This window comes from Ixodes scapularis, unplaced genomic scaffold (genome assembly GCF_016920785.2).
Source record: "Ixodes scapularis isolate PalLabHiFi unplaced genomic scaffold, ASM1692078v2 PGA_scaffold12__126_contigs__length_90152505, whole genome shotgun sequence".
Taxonomy (NCBI): Eukaryota; Metazoa; Arthropoda; class Arachnida; order Ixodida; family Ixodidae; genus Ixodes; species Ixodes scapularis.
In genome coordinates, this window is record NW_024609838.1 from 24,306,325 (window position 1) to 24,325,335 (window position 19,011).

The 19,011-nt window shown below is 44.9% G+C and overlaps 1 protein-coding gene across 1 annotated transcript in view; it reads left to right on the forward strand.

Moving 5' to 3' along the window:
- Positions 1-19,011, forward strand: part of LOC8023704 (single-stranded DNA-binding protein 3) — a 70,256-nt gene that overhangs the window by 13,303 nt on the left and 37,942 nt on the right. The window contains exons 3-4 of the mRNA XM_029994457.4: positions 6,112-6,173; positions 18,669-18,753. Of these exons, the coding sequence (XP_029850317.3) occupies positions 6,112-6,173; positions 18,669-18,753 (147 nt within the window). The remainder of the gene's footprint in view (positions 1-6,111; positions 6,174-18,668; positions 18,754-19,011) is intronic.

The following is a 19,011-nucleotide window of genomic DNA, read 5'->3' on the forward strand; positions in this document are numbered from 1 at the left end:
AGCCGCCCTGGCTGCCCGCTTCATACAGCCTATCCAGAACATGCTTTAGTGGCGTCCTCTCGATCCCTCGACACAAAGTGCGTGTGGCAGCCGTGAGCTCTCGCTGAGTTCACTACCCCTCTTCTAGTTCACGGCCACTCAAGCGACCAAGGACGTCATGAAGAAGGTTATTTTTTGTTTGTTTTTGTAATTCTAATCTGCCTATAACTTTTAAAATAAAGGGAAATTCGAGAAAAGAAAAGTCATTAAGTTCCTAGAATCAGTGTGCTCAGGTTTGGTGCAAATAAAAAACCAGTAAAAAAGTCCTTGCAGGGCCCCTTTAAAGGGTTAAGATGCTGCTGCCGCTTTGAAGTCATGGAGCTCGGTTAAATTCGTTGTTAGACTGGCTCATTTCGGTCATAGGGTGTGCGGCTTTCAAAGTGTGTGGCAGCTCATGAGGTTGCTAGGAGAGTTTGTGCATCCTGTGATTTTCCCTAATACATTAGCTTCCATCGAGAGCAAATTTGACCCACCCATGCGGAGGTTAATTCGTGCTCGTTCCTTGGCCGTTTGGATCTTGCAAAAACGTGCCAGTCACTGTTTTTATTTTGCTTGCTATTTCTGGCGGTCGAGAGCTGGGAAAGCAGACTTTCATCATTTTCAACATTTGCAGGCCTAATAATTCTAAAAAAAAAAAAAAAAATTTGTTTAGCTTAGGTTTGGGGCCATGCTATTTGTGCTCTAGAGAAAGCAGAGCTTGGGTTTTTCTAATTGAAAGCTATGAACCATAGAGATTACAGAAAATGGAAAAGCAGAAGCAGTTGAAACTTCTCTACTAAGTCCTTTGCCACTCCACCTTGCGCAACTACGGGGTAGGTTGATAGAATAGGATGGGATGAATACGAGCTTCCCAGTGACACCTCCATGAGTTTATTGATTTTAAGGTATCAACGTTTTTCGAAGCAACACTTGTATGAAACTTTTGTTGCACGACAAATTAGTACTGCCAATGACACCAATGCCAAGTCCTGCTGAAAAAATACTAATTAATGCAAGGGCGTTTTACTTTTTTTTATCTCGCACACATTTGCCATTTGGATATTATTTTATTATTTATTTTAATAGGAAACACTGCAAAATTAAATTCAGAATTTTTGGAGAGTTGGAAATCTAGCAAAAATAAACTCAAAATTTTTTTGAAAAAATAATAAACTCCGAAAAGCACCCTCTGAATTTAACGAAAAATAAACTATGAAAACACTGAATCCTAGGTAAGCCCCACACAACTCGGCTATAACCAAAAGTCTGACAGTGATGTCTCTATAACCGTTGGTTGGCTCATTTCTCTACAGAAACATGTTTGTAATATCAAGACTTCTTGTTCCACTTTTGGTCTTCATCAGTTAGTTAAACATGGTGACCTCCCCCAATTTCAAGCTTGAGTACCAGAGCGTAATCAAGGTTTTGAGCAAAGAAGGGAGTTCCGCCTAGGAAATTCACAATAGAATGGTGAATGTGTTTGGCGGTGACTCAGTAACTCGTTGGTTCAACAAGTTCAAACGCGGTCGTGTGGACGTACGGGACGACCCAAAGTCAGGACGGCCCAGCACCTTGACCAATTTTGATCATTCAGCCCGAGCTGAGAGCCTCATCATGAAGAATCGCCAAGTTAAGGTGTCCAAAGTTGCTACAGAATTGAACATTTCATATGGCAGTGCTTTCACAATCATCTATGACATTTTGGGTATGTCGAAGGTCTTGGCACGATGGATGCCACGGAACCTCTCTACGCAGGATCGAGAGCACCGCTTGCATTTGTCAAGGGAGCTTTTGAGCATCTATGAAAGCGACCAAGATTTTCTTTTCCGCCTTGTGACTGGGGATGAGATTTGGCTTTACCAGTGGGAGCCTGAAACAAAACAAGACTCTATGCAGTGGAGACCAATCGAGGTCCCCCCCTACGAAAAAATTCAAGACACAATGCTCGGGGAAGAAAGTGACGGCGACAGCTTCTTGGGACGCAAAGGGGATCCTACTTAATGATTATCTGGAAAACTGCCGGATAATAACAGGTGAATACTATGCCGACGTTCTCCGCAAACTCCGTGAGGCCATTGTGGCAAAACGAAGAGGATTGGTGACAAGAGGCGTCCTCCTCCTGCATGACAACGCCCCTGTGTGCTTTCGAGAGAGTGCTTTTGAAGAGCTCGACCACCCACCCTACAGTTCTGATCTGGTCCCTAGTGACTTATTCATTCCCAAATCTGAAAAAAAAAAAAAAAAACTAGACGGAGCAAGGTTTGATGACTTGGGTGCACTGCGAACTGCCACAGAGGAGTGGCTTGACGAGCAGGAAGAAAGTTGTATTTTTTTTCACTAGGTATCAAAAGCTTTTAAAGTGAATTGGAAAAGTGCATGAGTGTAAGGGGGATTATGTCGAAAAATAAATTTTTTTTCAAAGCCCTGGTAGTTTTTGTGATATGCGAGTTGCAAAACTTTCTGATCACCCCTCGTATTTATCTTCTCTGCTCATTGCCAGATCACGCAGTCTTGAGTTCTAGTGCCCAAATAATGTCGGCTTCATTCGTCGCAGCGATGTATCTGGGTTGTCAGTGCTTAAAGCATATGCTGTGCGCCACTGTTGTTAGTGTGTGACTGTTATTACTCTCGCACTCATTTGGCACATACCGGCCTTGGATTAGGAGGTGTGTCAGGCACTTGAGTCATAAACTGTGCAGGCTCATGCATACACGTTGATGTTGAACAAAATTTTATTTTTTCTATCATGCTCATGCAATCATTGCCACTTGCTCTGTTTTCCACTACTTGCCCATTTATGAATGCCATGATCTGGGAACATTATTGAATATGCCTGGGCAACTGTGTGTTCACGTTGCAATCCCGTCTGATGCCATGTTCTATGAAAGGCACTGTAATGTCACCATTGTACGGCTGTCTTTTACCGCATTTGTCAACAAACTTCAACGGGCGGTGCAACAATATTAAATTGGAATGTTTTTCACTTTACATGAGCTTACTGGCACTAGTGGGGCCGAAGGGTACTCGCACACAAGCCCACTTCCCAAGAAACTCCTTTATTGCATGGTGATTTCAAGGTCAAAAGCAAGCGTTTTCATTCAATCTCTCCCTTGCAAAACTTGATGACGTAGCTGGGCAGTCGCAGTACCGCCCGGTGACGATATTCGATTGGGGCTCATAGATTGGACCGAGGCATTGTGTGGACATTCGATTTTTACTGCGACTTTCATTGCGTGTAGTGAAACACAAACAAGTGTTTTACAGGTTATTAACGTCAGGGATCCGTTCTAAATGGTATTTGCACAAAGTACAAGAATGGTTTTGTCGCCTCTTTAAGACAACCAATTAAGGTGCATCCCGTAGCAATTTATGCTGTCCATTCATTGTCTAAATAAGCCATACGAAACACGGAATATTACATGCACCAAATGCGGTACATGAGCGCTGATGTTGGATTAACGTTTATTTAGCCTTCAGGATCACGAATGTTGCAATTATTTTGCAACTTAACTAGTAGATTAGCTTGTATGTCTTGATCATAGCACGGACGGGACGAAACCTTCCGCATGCAGCCGTTGTGAGGGAGGGAAAAAAAGAGAGGTCGTTTTTGCTACTATTTGCACCCACAGTACTCTGGGATTTGCTAGCTACCAACACAAGTACCGATAGAGTAACCAAAGGGTTATCTCAACGACGGCGGCGATCTCAAAGGAGAAGTCAAACCTAGTAGCGCGGTCCCCACATCTCCGCGGCAATATAGACGACGTTTAGGGCTACATCACCGCGGGTCGGTTCAATAAATTACCTCCGTCGGTGCCAATGAGTGACTACCCCGTCTCACTCTCTCGAATATAGCGGAAAAGAAGACACACATACCAGAGTAAAGACAGAGTCCAAGAGCATTTATTAAAACACTCTCAAAGTGAACTATAATGCCCTTAACCAAAATGCCCCCCCCGCGCTGCGGCAAGGCAAGAAAAGGTCCTTACCTGCCCGACGCGAGGTTCTGGAGAGCCAAGATTGGAGCTCACGGCGAAGGCGGCCGAGCGTTCCGGCCCGCGGCCGTTATCACAGCCATCGGGGAAGGGAGACCACAGGAATCCCCGCAACTCTCGCCTTCCTTTGGCTGTCGACGACGACGACATTCGCAGTAACGCTGAATACTCGACCACATTGCACGCCTGCTTCTCGTTTGTGGAAATGCAGCAGAGTGCCTTTGCGACCCCCACTCCGACGCTCCAATTGAACGACCCCTTAGGTCATTCTTGGGTTTGATCCCTGCCTCTATCGACATTCTTTACTGCCTGGTGCAGGTTAGAGATGCAAGGTATGCAGAAACTGCTTCGGCTGGTGTGCTCCCTGAGGACGCCAAGCCGGTGTCGCTGTATTTCAAGGGCGGACCGTCCTCCCACATACTATCGTTCGCTACGTTCAATTTCGTAAGGCTGGTTCACCGCTTGTGTTCGAGTGTGGTGAACTGCATTGCAACCGCTTGTGACTGCTTACGACAAGAAAGCATGCTGGCTCTACCTATCGAGCAGCTTCAGAGGACGCGCTTTCAATCCGCACAGAACCAGATCTGTGCGCTGTCGTTCGGATTTTTCGGTTTCTATTTTTTCAAAATTCGGCACACTTTTTTCGGTGTTTACTTTAAAATTTAATTTTCGGTTTTTATCGGTGTATATTTATGCCCACAAAAGTTTATCGGCTTTTTTCAGTGAATATAAAAGAAACGCCAACGGACACTGGATCGGATTATCCTTGTAGCTCTGATATTTGTGATTACTCGAAGAATAACGGGACAAATACTCTGAAAAAGAAATGAACACTTCATTTGGCAAATGTGTGCAACTGTAAAAGAAACAAGAAAAAAAAACAAAAAAACTCAAGTACAAACAAGACAGATATGAAGCGTTTATGCCCAAAATCATGGAACTTCACCTTCTGTATATCAGGATTATGTGACCTTGTTATAGTACACACACACACATGAACTTTTCCAGGTTCTCCTCGTTGATCCGCACTTCTTCTTTCGTGTTAATATGACACTGAGCTTCGAGAATGCCCTCTCAACGCTAACACTGGACACTGGCAGGCTGAGAAGATAAAGCACTGCCTGAGCCAAAATCGGCCAATCAACCAATTGTGACCGCCAAAAGAGACACGGTGCAACGTTTTGAAGCACAACACAACATGCAGAGCTTGCATCAAGTCAGTCTTCCGAGTTTGAAAACACGCTCGTACATGGCGAAGTCATGGGGCATTTAGGACTTCACGTTTCGATCGATGATACGCACATTAAACCAAAACGTCGTGATGGCACCCGTGTATCCCACACATTCGGACACGTTTGAATAGGCACTGTCGTTCCACTTTTTCGCCACGGCTCTGCGGTACGACTGGAAGGTCAATGTGACCTTCACAGGTTAAAACTGAATTTTATCAAATGGATTCGACATACTTTTACCTGTTTTTATCCCTTTTAATCGAAAATGCTGAACTTAAAAACTGACCTTTTCAGGTTAAAACCGAAATTGCGAAAATGGATTTGCCATACTTTTATCAGTTTTTATCGGTTTAAACCGAAAAATCCGAACCCTACTTATAGCATTGTTGGGATCATTTCAAGCCCACTGCGAAAGATTGATATGAAAAAAGGCAGAAAATATATGCAAGTTGAAAATGCTTTATGGCTATTTGATAGACGGTCCAGTGGGTTCTCTTTACTGTAAGTAGTCAAAAAAAAAAAAAAAAGCTAAGTAGTTGTTTATGTGTAGACAACATAAGGTTAGTCTGCCCTTGAGGTGCGGCGACACCGGTTTACGCTGTAGACGGGAAATTCAGCCGGTGCAGTGCGACTGCCAGCCCGCATCACGCAGCGATGCAGTCAACAGCATCGAGCAACCAAGAAGGCAACACCTGCCGACGGCGGTGTATCGCACATAGATACTGCGTACGGGCTAGGTTAATGTTCAACCTCTCGAGAAAATCTCGTCCGGTACGCCATGCGCAGTGTGCGGGAGACCTGCTGTCGCCCCGCTTGCAGACGCGTCTCGACGTGTGAACCTGATTTTTTTGTTTTCCTCTTTCCAGATTCGATGGGAGAAGAACATCACGTTAGGAGAGCCTCCGGGGTTTCTTCACTCCTGGTGGTGGTGAGTAGCCGGGGTGGCTCTTGCAAACTTTTCTCGCTTTCTTTTTCGTTTTTGTTTTCCTCGCTGGCGTTTCCTCTTGCGGATAAATGTATTCATACCTTGACGCGCCGCGCGCCGGTATGCTCGAGATCCGCCCTGTCGCACGCTTTCCGAGCAAACAGCTTCGTTTTCTTTTCTTTCGTTTTATCGCGTCTGGCGGAGAAGGGTGGCAGAACTAGAGCCGATCGAAGGTACTTCGGCACGCATTTCGATGAGCAATCTCGTGGCTGTCTCGTACGCTTGAGTTGAACCAGACGCCGACTCGGCGGGCCAGGAACGTCTTGGGGTGTAATTGCTGGAGAAACTGCGTTGGAAATGAGAGTGCTTTTACGTTTAATCCCCTCGTGGTGTGCGTTTGCATTCTCCATACTTTTTGAAATATTAAGGGGTAAGCCCATTTCGTTTCCAGTCCTCCGCTGCTGGTCATCTAAAGTTGCCGGGCATCCCCTCAGTCCCTGCAGCCGTTAGTGGTTGTGTGCACTGCTGCGGTCGGGCTTCATTATAAAGCTTGGCCAGTAGAGAAGACTGCACATTTTAAAATAATTGCTCGCACGTACGGTGCTTTCTAAAGTTAGTCGAGCTTGGTCCTGTATTCTTTAGTTTTCACATCGAGGGCCTCCATTTCCCAGCTCGCTGCTTATTGTTTCTCGCTCGGGTGGTGAGGGGTTAGTGTTTGTTTGGCTTGTATGTTTAGCCGTTCCCAAAACAAGGTGAGGGTATAGCGACTGACAGGATGAGATTGGTAGAGCGTGTCTGAAGCCTCGCCTTCTACTTGCACCCGCTGCTTCCACTATGCTCAAGTTGTGCGTGCACGCGCAAATTTCACGATGCCGAAGCGTTATAAAAAAAAAAAAAAAAAAAAAAAGCTCATGCTGGAGGTTGGACGACTGAAGGACCCCTTCCATCCTAGTTCCGCGGTGACCATGAGTGTTTCACGTCTGTTAGAACGCACGCTTCTGCTTGTTGGTGTTGAGTTTGCATAGAAGGTCTTTAAATGCGTATTGAAGTCTCGCTCTTGATACGGCGTAAGGCTGTCGGTTTTTCGTATTCGACGTGGAAAGACCTCCGCGGTTCCTGGCCATGATGTTCTTCGAGTCATTGCTGGTGTAAATAGCTTGGTAAATAGCTAGGCCCATACATTTGGTTGTGTTTGACAGCATAGCATCGAGAAATCGCTGCAAAGTCACAGGAACAATCCACGCTTCGTATGAGGCGTGTCAACCAATTCAGGGAGTAGCTTAGCACGAGGGATGCGAAGGACGGATGTCCTGGTTACTCGCAGTTGCAGCGCAGTCAAACGCTCTCGGGTGCAACTGGATGTATGGGCCTTCAAAATAATGTGGCGCATTGTTGATTTCTCACGGCACATGAGGTTAGGTTTTGGCAGAAAGGCGGTTGGCGAAAAGTTGGCACTCTAGCGTGGTTATTCAGGCTGACCGTAAATGGGCAAAGGGGTATAGATGTTGGATTGCAAAGGGTTGAGCTTATGTAGCCTTTGGATGAACAAATTGATTTCTTAGTCGTACCATATGCCAAACAAGTGCAATAAATTAACTATGCTTTCTTTTGTGTGCCAGAAAATCAGAAGTCTAGTAAAAGGATAGCCATGCAGGATCAAATGTCAATACATTTGACTCATCATTTCACAATACAGTAATACAATATTAATTGGACTCAACAACGATAGTTAAAAATTATGTAGGAGGACACATGTATTACTGACAACTAAAAACATAGTTTAACTGTTATATGCTTCAAGTGTCAGTAGACGGGTGAATGAGTGATGCAATTACCAGAAATATCTGTGGTGTTCTTAAGTCATCTTACTTCGTATTACTTCGTATTCACAAGACCGCATTGCTTTTTGGTGCACTGGTCCGTAGTACTTACTACAAGTTGCCAATTTTCTATTGCATATGATTGAGTGAATTAATCAATATCTTTAAAAGACCAGGAATTTGAAATGGTACGCTGGCCAAAAGAACAAGAACACACTATGATATCTCATTCTTACTTAGGACAAATTTTTAACAAACTTTTATGAAGCAAAAAAGTATGAGATTATCCCCTTAAGATGTCACTGCAAGTTGCTGGTGGCACGTAATTCAACCGCAGTAACTTCATGCTTTGTGTGGTCACTTTTTATTGCCCACTTTTGACTCGTATCATTGTAATTGTGGTTTAGTTAATTGTAGACTGTGCAACGATAGCAACTACTTTCAGAGTGGCTTTGTAACACTGGAGCCCGTCCTTTGATCGCAGAAAGGAGAGTAAAGCAAAGCAAATTAGGTGCGAGTGATTTAGACAGTATCTGGGGTCGGTTTGCATTTGTGATTAAAGGGGGACACTACCCAAATAAGTGAATGTTTGAACCACCTATCTGATTTAAATGACACTTATAGGGCTTGTTTCTGTTGATGTTGAGACCATTTGTGGCTTATTTTGTTAACCTGGGTGAAGTACAAAAAAAAAATGCAAATGTTCAAAAATGAAACTGGGCATGTTGTGTAGGAAAACGTTCGTTTTGAAATCGCTTATAAATTTGTCGTTTTTATGTGTTCTATTGCTTTAGGACAGTTCAGAGCAGATAGCTAAAAGCTATATTTCTATACTATACCATCCTTCATGACAAAAAAGCCACATGAACACAAATACTGTTTTTTAGATTTCCATCCTTTGTCCAAAAGTTTAGTTCTCGAGTATGAAAAATGACAACAAAAAAAAAAAATACAAACTCATAGCCATCTTCCCCTTAAAATTTCACCGCAGAAAAACTCATAAAAATGAATCCAAGTTACATAATAACACAACGATAGTTTTCCTAAAGTGAAATTTATGCCAAAAAGTGGAATGGAGAAGAATGTGTGCGAAGTGCTCCAACCTCTACCTTTCCTTTAACATTGGTGGACCGAAAATAGTTTATAAAAAAAATATCTATGCGGTGTAAGCTAATAAACTTTCTGGGAATACTCTTTAGATTAGTGGTTCTCAACCATTGATGCTTCGCGGAGCCCTTGTCGATCGGCGGAGGTGATGATCGGGGACCCGGTTCGCGGTGAGGTGATGGGAAAGGTATAGGTTAATTACGATAATGATTTAATAAACGGATAAAACTAAAAGATAGGTCTCTCTTGACATACACACGAAAAAAACCTACACAAAAATTGAAACGTTTCTTCTTAATTTGAAAAAAAAAAATAAAAAATGCAACCTTTATTGCCGGGCTTGACTGATGAGGCAGGGCTTTGCGAACCCCTAGAATGGCTTCGCGGACCCCTAGGATAGCTTCGCGGACCCTCATTTGAGAATATGTAAACATGACATTCTTCAAAATCAACTTTTTTTTGCAGCTATTGTTTTTTCGGGGTAGTGTCCCCCCTTTAAGCGACAATGTAAATGAGAAATTTAGCCAGTGTGGGAGGATGCGGACCCCCTAGAATGGCTTCGCGGACTGCTAACATCTCAGTAGTGATGCACGACTGCACTGGTGTTCCCTGCCTTTCACTTCTTCCGTGAATCGCAGTGGTATAAGACATCTTGGTGATGTTGCAAACTATTATAGAACTTGGCTTCCTATCACCGCCAATAGTATGGTTAATAAATCGCAAAACAAATAACAGGAAGCACGACAAGTGTAAAACTCTGCCTACCGAGTCCTCGACCAATGAGCCATTGCGTTTTTGCTTACTCGTTTTAACTAGGCACCAAAAGTAATTGCACTGATATCTAATAGTAATGAAAGCTTTAAATAATTACTTTTTTTTGTGTGTAGTAACACCGCTAATTGTAATTGGTCCCTTTTGAAATTGAGTATTTGTTGCAGTGAAATTATGCTTCAGAAAGTAATGTTTCACTGACACTGATTACCGTCATTAAACATTGATCCTCATCAGGGATGGGCTGTATTGCAAATACAACTATTTGAAATACGTATTTTAAATACTTTGTGTATTTTGCATTTGTATTTAATTTCGAATTGGGTAATGTATTTCACGTGTGTATTTAAATACTAAAACATGGGTATTTCAAATACAATTGTAATTAAATACAATTGTGTGGGCTAAAATACATCCCTCAAATTTATTGTCACTGTGTAGAGCAGGAAGAAAACTATGTTCTGCACCGAATGCAGTGTCTCTCAATCAAGCACAAGCGTTTAGTGACTTTGTGAATACGGTGCTAGTCCAGGGTAAGAATAGTGACGAAATCGACGTTCACATGCAGACTGGCTAAATGAATGCCCGTGACAACTTGTGATGCTTTCCAGCCTGATTTCTATCCATATTTCTGCCTGGAACATTCTAAATGCGTGGGTCGTCCAGATTTTCGTAACTGGTGCGAGTTGCAACAATAAAAAAATTCTCTAGCTAGTGCTGCGCGTCTTGGTCGTCTCGGTTCTTTGTTGGTCTATACCAAAATGTAATCGACAAAAAAAATCTGCTTGAAGCTCTGTACTTTTTTCACTTATTACGTCCATGCTGATTACATTTTTTTTTTTTTGTGATTATATTTCTATTACGTTACTAGAGCCTCGCACACTAACTCCCGAGTGTGCGATGCAAAATTAAAATGAGATACCCAGAAACCCGTTGCAGGTGCCCTGAAGTCGCTGACGCAAATTTTGAGGAATGTATTTGGAAAAGTATTTGAAGGAGACCAAATACATTTAGTTGTATTTGTATCTTGTACTTAAATGCTTTTTTGGAAATGTAATTAGATTTGTAATTAAATACATTTTTGACGACGTATTTTGTATTTGTATTTCAATACATATTTGCATGTATTTTGCCCATCCCTGATCCTCATCTTGTTGATATGGGAAAGGAGGTTTTTTGTAAGTTGCTACAAATACTTTACTTCAGAGAATACTTCGGAATACATCATACTCCTCGAAAACCCAACGGCCTTGGAGCCGACAGCATTTGCGTAGTAGGAGCGGCTGGACGCACACAGCCTCGCGGTTTCCCCGTTTGAATTAGGAGGGGTGTTCTGCCGCGATCTATCGTTGTAGATAGCCGTCGGATGGAGAGATGGATGCTAACGGCTGTATCCTTTATAACAGGTGGTAGCTTCTTGTACCAGACTTATACATATTACTAAGAAAGAGTAAGGCATTGTATTTGCAATTACCCATGGCTAAGTTGTAACTAATCACAGTTACAGTTACGCTTCCATAAACCTTACTGTCCTAGGGTAAGACACAAACCAAGTGTTATGAAAGCGTTCATCGTTGCATCCACTCACACTTATGTGACCTTCAGCAACATCTGGCTCTCAAAAGTCTCATCGGACATCTTGCCTCGTTTCCATGTGAAGATGTCAGCCGCGCTGAACACCCCTTTCAGTCTACCGTCTTCCAAATAGGTGCTGCCACCTAAACTTCATATGCTCGCAAAGCCTTTCGTACCCGTTCGACGCCCAAAAAGTCAGCTAGGTCCTGTTGGCCCATAAGACGCTGTGACCTAGATACGGCTCCCCCAAGCTTCTCTTTTGTCCCCTGTGTGGTGATTAAAACGTACAGCGTAAACAGACTGAACAGAACAGAGAGGACACGCAATCGCTGAACTTACGACTGAAGTTTAATCGTCAACGTGCAACCCTGTTGGCGACTTCAGCAAAATCGACGCCGCGTAGTGGCAACGCCGGGAAGCTCAGGAGAGGAGGTTGTTTCAACTCTGTCGTCTGCTACCGCTGCTTGGTTCTCGTAGGCAGCATAGAAACAAACTTTGTTTCCACTAATTATTTTTATGCTTCCGCCGTGTATTTCCTACGCACTGACTAAAAGAAGGTTTCTACCGCCGAAAAATTGCTTTGCTTTCATTTGTAACACCGATTTTACGCTGCAGAAAATAAGAAATTTATGGTGGTCCGCGTACTGAACGACGAAAGCGACCTACTTTCGTCTGCCATTTTGCCTGACCAGCGCGCCCCCTATAGTTCGCTGGAGTCGCAAATGGGCAGTGGTACTCCGGCTTAACGCTGGTAACACAATCTTCCGTTAGGCGCACAATGATCTCAGCTTCGATAATTTCTCTGGTCAGGGCATTGCCGCAACTTCCATAACTAATTTTTTTTTTTTTTAATAAATTCGCATTACACATACAGTTACGACAGTGAATGCCCAAATGTCCTGATGCCACCCCGTTTACATCGTAATAGTGTTTTCTCAGCCTATCGTCCAGGCAACTGCCAGTCTGCCCTATGTACTGTTTACCACAGGAAAGTGGAATGGAATGAACAACTTTTCCGTGCATTCGACAAACCGATTTTGATGCTTCTTACACAAGTCAAAGACCTCCGGCTGTAAGATTAATATTTCTGCAAAGCTTGGATAACTTGTTATCATGGGAAACTATGCAAACATGGCATCACAGCAACTTTGTTTCTTCTTTCTTTGGGAACGTTCACCGCATCTACACCGCCTTCTGTTTAAATTTTCTTCAATAAAATGCTTGCGACCCAACGTCAGTAAGTGTTCCGAATACTCTGCGTTCGTGAAGCACAGATTCGCGATGCCATTTTTTTACCAATTGTGTGTCCTCTTTCTTCTCTCACGTCTGTTTGCACTGTACATTTCAATCATGATGCCTTACCAACACGCCCAAACTTCCATTTCCCTAGGCTCCCTACCTTTCCCCAGTGTGGATTACCTTCGTCCCTGAAGTTGATCCGAAGAAGTCATCTGCGTTCTCTCTCTTGGATAGCACGAGGTAGAGCCACTAAATGAGCTGCGCTTAGAGTATTGGCACTCCGCTCCACGACATTGTTGTGGGCGCCGCCATTTTGGCTCGTATGCAGAGCAGACACAGCTGCCGATCGTCATGATTCAAAAGTGCGACTTCCTCAGCATTAGATCTGGTGTTCGGAAGGTCACGTAATATTGATTTGCTCTGTCGCGAACTGTTTAAACATTTCCGGAGGGCGGAAAGGCGTTTCCTGTGGTTTCAGGTGAAGCTTCGGATAACTGGCAACCATGATTTTAAGACACAATATGGCCAAGTGTCGCTACTCTGAAGCGTAGCTTATTTAGTGGCACTAGTACGAGGGAAAGGAAGATTGAAGGGCAGAAAGAAAAGACGCGAACAGATGCGCTACACAAGCTCTGCACTTGACTTTTTTTTTTTTTTTTTTTGTAAAAGGAAACATTTTTATTTTGGGAGTTTGCACGGAGAGTCCGGTCCTTTGTATCAGTGTGCTTCCCCCTTTTGTTGTGAGAAAGCAAACAACCAAGCAAAAAAAAAAAAAAAAAAAGATTTGCTTTGAGGGTTAGGTGATGTGAAGATAGAATGCCAGGCCTTGCGTTTTGTAAGTGCAAGCGACAGTGTGACCCCGGTACTTGTAACGGATTACGTACAAGTCACTCGCGCCACCTAGCTGAGAAACCAAAACGAGTCAAAAGTATGATTCATTCCCTCGCCCTTCTAAGCCAAGTATCCTTCTTCTCAGTTTTTTTGGTAACTATCGCCATGCGGTGTGAGATATCGCAAGATTGACCTTTAAAAAATGTGGAAAAAAAAAAAAAAAAAAAAAAGCTTGCAGCGGAGTTAGCTGTTTCTGCTGCCTCGGCAAATCCGGTATCTGGGTGCGTCGTTGGCAGCCCTCTCCCTCGGTGATGCGCGTGGACAGCGCGATGCCCGTGCGTTTTCTCGGACGCGGTAGTCTGTACACGCCGATAGAGGAGAGTGTAATTGTCGGAGTTGTGTGTAGAGAGTTTGGTCAATGGAAGGCGCGGGCGTGCACCAGGCGCAGAAAGAGGGCTTCAGATGCTTTCTTGGCCAACCAGAAGCCGAAAAGAATCCCCTAGCGGTGGTAACGTGAAACAGATTTAATCATAGGCAGTGATTTCCCTACACAACCCCCTCCCCTTGTTTTTTTTTAAGCGTTACCTTAATTCTCAACGACTCTATCCTCAATGCCCCCCCCCCCCCAAAAAAAAAAATTTAGACCCCCCCCCCCTTCTTTCCCTCCTAATTTCAATTTCTGCGGAAACCCCTGATCATGGGTATATTGTTTTATTTAGCGCGTAAGAGTTAAATGTAGTAATCCTGCATGGCTGAAAATAGCGTGCACGTGATGTTTTGATCATGATCATGCAGAAAGATGTAAGTAACGATGTCGCCGCTCGAACTTTGTTTTACTCGGACAGAGAGTGGCACTCGAACGGCAGATTCCCGGCCCTCGGCGCCTGGTCCGCTAGTCGCACTCTTCCACCATGATTTTGGATGACCGCGATTGAAACATCACGTGCACCGTATTTTCAGTCGGCGAGGGTTACTCCGACGCACTTATTAAGTTTGTTTCTCGCGACCACCGCCAGGGTATTATTCCCGGCTTCTGGTTGGCCACATTCGAATTTGTGAAAACGCCCTGGAACACGCTCAGCCCGTTTTCGGCCAATGGCGCCTCATTTGTCTCCTATACTTTCCAACGAATGGCCAAACTCTCTACATATCTCTGGTGGTGCTCAGCGAGCAGAGCGTTCGGTGTCGCCTGCTGAAGCAACGGGGTAGATGGCGCAAGCCGCCGCCCAATTAGGATTTTGCCGCCGCCCGATTCAAGGGGTTCGGCCGTATTCGTCAATTGATCCGTCCACCCGTATTCCTCCGTCCGATGACTTCGGTCATCTTTCTTTCGGCTTGTGAATGTTACATCACAATCTTGTCGAACCGCGACAGTCTCGACGTCAACTGATTTCGCTCTAGTCGACTTGGTCTAGTTGTTTTGTGGTTGTGAAGGGGGGTGGGGGTGCTGTCGTCTGCTTTCTGCCGCTGCCCCCGAGGTGACACAGAATAGCAGACGACGCGAAAAGTGGGTCCCTCGTTGTCTGTTTTCATTATTCTTGTTTCGTCTTGTCGAAGGAACGGCTGGATGCATATGCGTACCTTTGCCTTGCTTTTTTTTTTTTTTTTGTTTTCTGTCTGTCTTGTTTTTGGGATGCTTTTTGGCCTTGGAACGCGTCATAGAGCACGAATCACACCGCTGCCTGCCTCTCCACCGAGTTGACCGAGGTATCAAGGTTACGTCGTCTGCTATTCTGCTCTCCCAGTCGCCATTTTGTTTTCGACCGTTTTTTTGTTGGTTTGTTTTTTCTTGCGGGTTCCAGCCTATTTGCGCCTGTCCCGTTCGGCGTGTGTGTGTGTTTTTAACGCGTATTGTGTTGTTTTTTTTTTTTTACCTGCAGCTGCTTGAACGTCTTAAATGCTAAGGCCGCTTGCTCCTGTACTGATAATTATTGTCCGATTTGCTTACTCTGTGTTCTGTCATGCGAAAAAAAAAAAAAAAAGGTTGTTTGGGACGTTTTTACGGCCGTACGTTTTCCTACGCAAATAGAGTATAATAGAACATTTTAACTGATTTAAAAAAAGGTTATAAAAATTGTTTCTTTTTTACAGATTACGAACTAATAGAAATTGGGTCTAAATAACAAGTCAGATTTGCACATATCTTCGTCCTGCGCGCGCAGTAGTTTACAAAATTTATTTTCGGTAGATTTTTTTTACTTTTTAAACGTGTACCATTACCATAAATCGGACACGCAATTTGATCAAATTACCCAATAGCTGGTCTTACGGGCGTAATTAGGTATGTAAAATCCCTGAAGATATTATACAGTTATTAAGTCATTCATACTTTTTTATTATTATTGCGGTTCTTGGAAGCGAATAAATAAGAACGCGCTTGGTTTTGCCAACAAATATGGTAAAGTAATTCTAGTTTAGAGAAATGTGATGAGTGTTTTTAATCGGGAGAGAGGAATTATTTCAACTGAGGACCGCAAAAACTAATTCCCCCCCCCCCCCCCCCCCAAAAAAAAAAAAAAGTAATGAAGAAAAAAGATGCGATTAAAATTAGAGACCTGCCAAGAAAAGACTGCTAATGTTAAAGATAATTACAATACTTATTAAGGCGAAAGCCTTGCACGTTTCATCGTTCGGTTGACCTTCGAAGTCCTTGAGCGAAAACACGTCGGCGACGCGAAAAGTACTAAAATACGTAGAACAATGAAACGGCGCCAAAAGTATGTCATCGTATTGCGAAGGTGGAAACGAGCTGGGCAAGAACGACGATAATAATTAACACTCCCTGGGGAAGGGGAACGAGGGACCAGAGGTTTGGGTTTGTCCCCCTTGTTCCCCTTCTCCAGGGCTTATTTGTCGTCATTCGTGGCTGCACGTTGTCGGCGCGGTTGGCGCGATGGAACGGTTGTCCCGGTGACTCTGGCGTTACGGTCACTATCGGCGTGTTATCCGGGCCCGTCTGAACGCAACCCATGCAATCGTGTGAATCAGCCATTGCCTTTATACTCGCGAAGCCTGGCAGTTGGACGACGGAGCCATAGAGTGCCCGGTCGCAGGTTTGGAGCGCGAGGATCTGGTAGCACAGAGCATCAAAGAGCCATTTTTCGGAGAACCTGGACGTCAGCGCACAGCTCTTGCAGCGGCGAGGACCCGAAACACACTCGTTCGCTCGGGAGAAGTGCGTTTCGGAGTCTCGCCGCTGCGGGGCGCCAGTCACGTGGCTCTCTCCTCTCATCCGTTGTCTGCCGCTCCACCTTTTTCCATTTCGGTGGCCGCTTCCCGTGGCGACCTGCCAGGCTTCGTCAGTTTATGGGAGGCTATGCCATTGCGCGTTCATCGACGATGATCGACACCGCAGTTTTCTTCCGTCGCTTCCCCGAAAAGGGGCGAGGGAAGCTCGCCTTACGCCAACATATCGCCGCAGGTTTGAAAACTTGGTGGATAAAAATCGGGGCGAACCATTTGGAGTCCAATGCTTGCCCGCTGAAGCCCGAACGCTGCCCCTTGAGCTGGCAGATGGCACGGTACGACCGGAGTCCCACTAGAGCGACAAACAAAAACAACCGACACGGACAATCCTCCAACACATGCAACATGCTCGCGATGATACCTTTGGCAGGCGTTTCGTCGTTCGGTGCTCGCGAAGTAAGCACGGAGGGATTGCGAGCCTGCCGAAGACACCCTCGCGTGCACGATGCTCGTGTTTGAGCATAGCCTCCTTTATTCTACGAATCCTGTCAAATCGCGAAAGACTCTGGTTTGAGGCTTGTCGCTGTCGTTTGTTTCTGTTTGTCGCTCTAGTGGGACTCGGGCGTAACGGTAATAAGGCTGTTTCTTTTCTTTTTGTTCGGTATGTTTTTTTCTTTAAAGTCTGCTTGATCCACTTAACTCACGCCGTGTAGATTGAGCTTCTGATTCGAAGCAAGAGTAAAGTAGGAAAAAGAAAACGTCGCCGTCTCGCCGCATCATGCGTGAACTTGTGTGATTGTCGACGGTTCGGCGGTGGTGTGGCTGCTCCGGCGTGTACGTAGTAGTACGTCGTTCCTTGAACCGGTTCTTTCGGGAAGAGTGACGCGGTCCGTCTCTTCGCGTACTCTCCTTTCTTGACGCCGCTTTGCTTTTATATCTTTTCGATGCACGTGTGTTTGTGGCGGTGGTTGGCGGGGGCGTTGGTGTCGACTATCGTTGCAAAAACCAGGGGTGACAGGAAGTTCTTTTTTGTCTGTGTGTGAATTCAGTTTTTTTTTTTTTTTTTTTTTTTTTTTTTTCACCTTCTTTCCCTTCCTCGCCCCCCACCTTCGGAACCGGTCTGCTATTGGAAGCGGGTGGGAGAGAGAGAGAGGGGGGGGGGGGGGGGAGAGAGAGAGACGTTTGTACAATTTTGAATTTATTAATTCCGAAATATTCCGATGAATGAGCCGTATCAATAAAATGAAGCGAGGAAGTGAGCGAATGGCGTCGGATTAGACGATTTCGAGAGAGCAGGTAACCAACGAAACGTGGAGGTGTCGGGATTCCGGTGGATGGCAACACAGACGTGGCACACCACGTCTGTGTTGTGTGTATGAATGTTTTGTGTGTTTGGTAATATAATGTTTTGAGATGCCAATCCAGTACTGCCCCTCGGGCGCCGTCATCTTGCTGACGGCTTGTGTAAAGAGCGTCAGATTTTTAAGCCTGGGTGGATGGATGAATGCCGATGACTGTACACTTTATAACGGGCGGTAGCTTGCGCCACCTAGCCTACAACCCAAAAGTATAATTCCTCTCCTCGCGCCCCGCCGATTCGCCAAGGCGTTTCCACCGTGGTTTGCCCGACTGGCACCCCAACCAAAGCGTTTTCCGTCCACGGTGGCCAGACTAGCTTTTGAAGCGTGGCTGCTTGCAGACGTCGTTACACACATATAGCGGCAAGATGGCGCCAACCAGAGGCCGCACTAAGCGTATACCAGAGCCTTTTATACTGGCGTATACACAGCAGCACACCAGGTCTGCGCATGCGCGGTACCGACAACAGCGCCACCGCGGCAGCGGCGTGACGTCATCAGTGAGTTGGTTTGGGGCGTATGGTGACTGAGCAAGGGCGCGTTCCGCGTAATTGTGACTTCATTACTTGAGATCAATGTGTGTATAAATGTTTGTTTCTTGTCTTTTTCAGCGTGTTCTGGGACCTGTACTGCGCAGCTCCAGAGCGGAGGGATACATGTGAGCATTCGAGCGAAGCGAAGGCCTTCCATGATTACGTAAGTTTCCACTTGGAAAAAAGCTTTTTCTTGTTACTTTTTTTTTTTAGCCCCTCTCTTTATTGGTGCTTCCGTCCATGACTGGTTTTCTTTTCACTTTCCTGGTTTGTTTATTTATTAGTTTTTTTTTTTTATTTGCGATCGTAAGCCTCGCGATCGCCGGGGCGCACGTTGGCACAAGGTTGCGAGCTGCGTTTCCGTTGTTGACGACGACGATGTCGATAATAGTAGTAATTGTTTGTTTTGAACAAAAGAAGA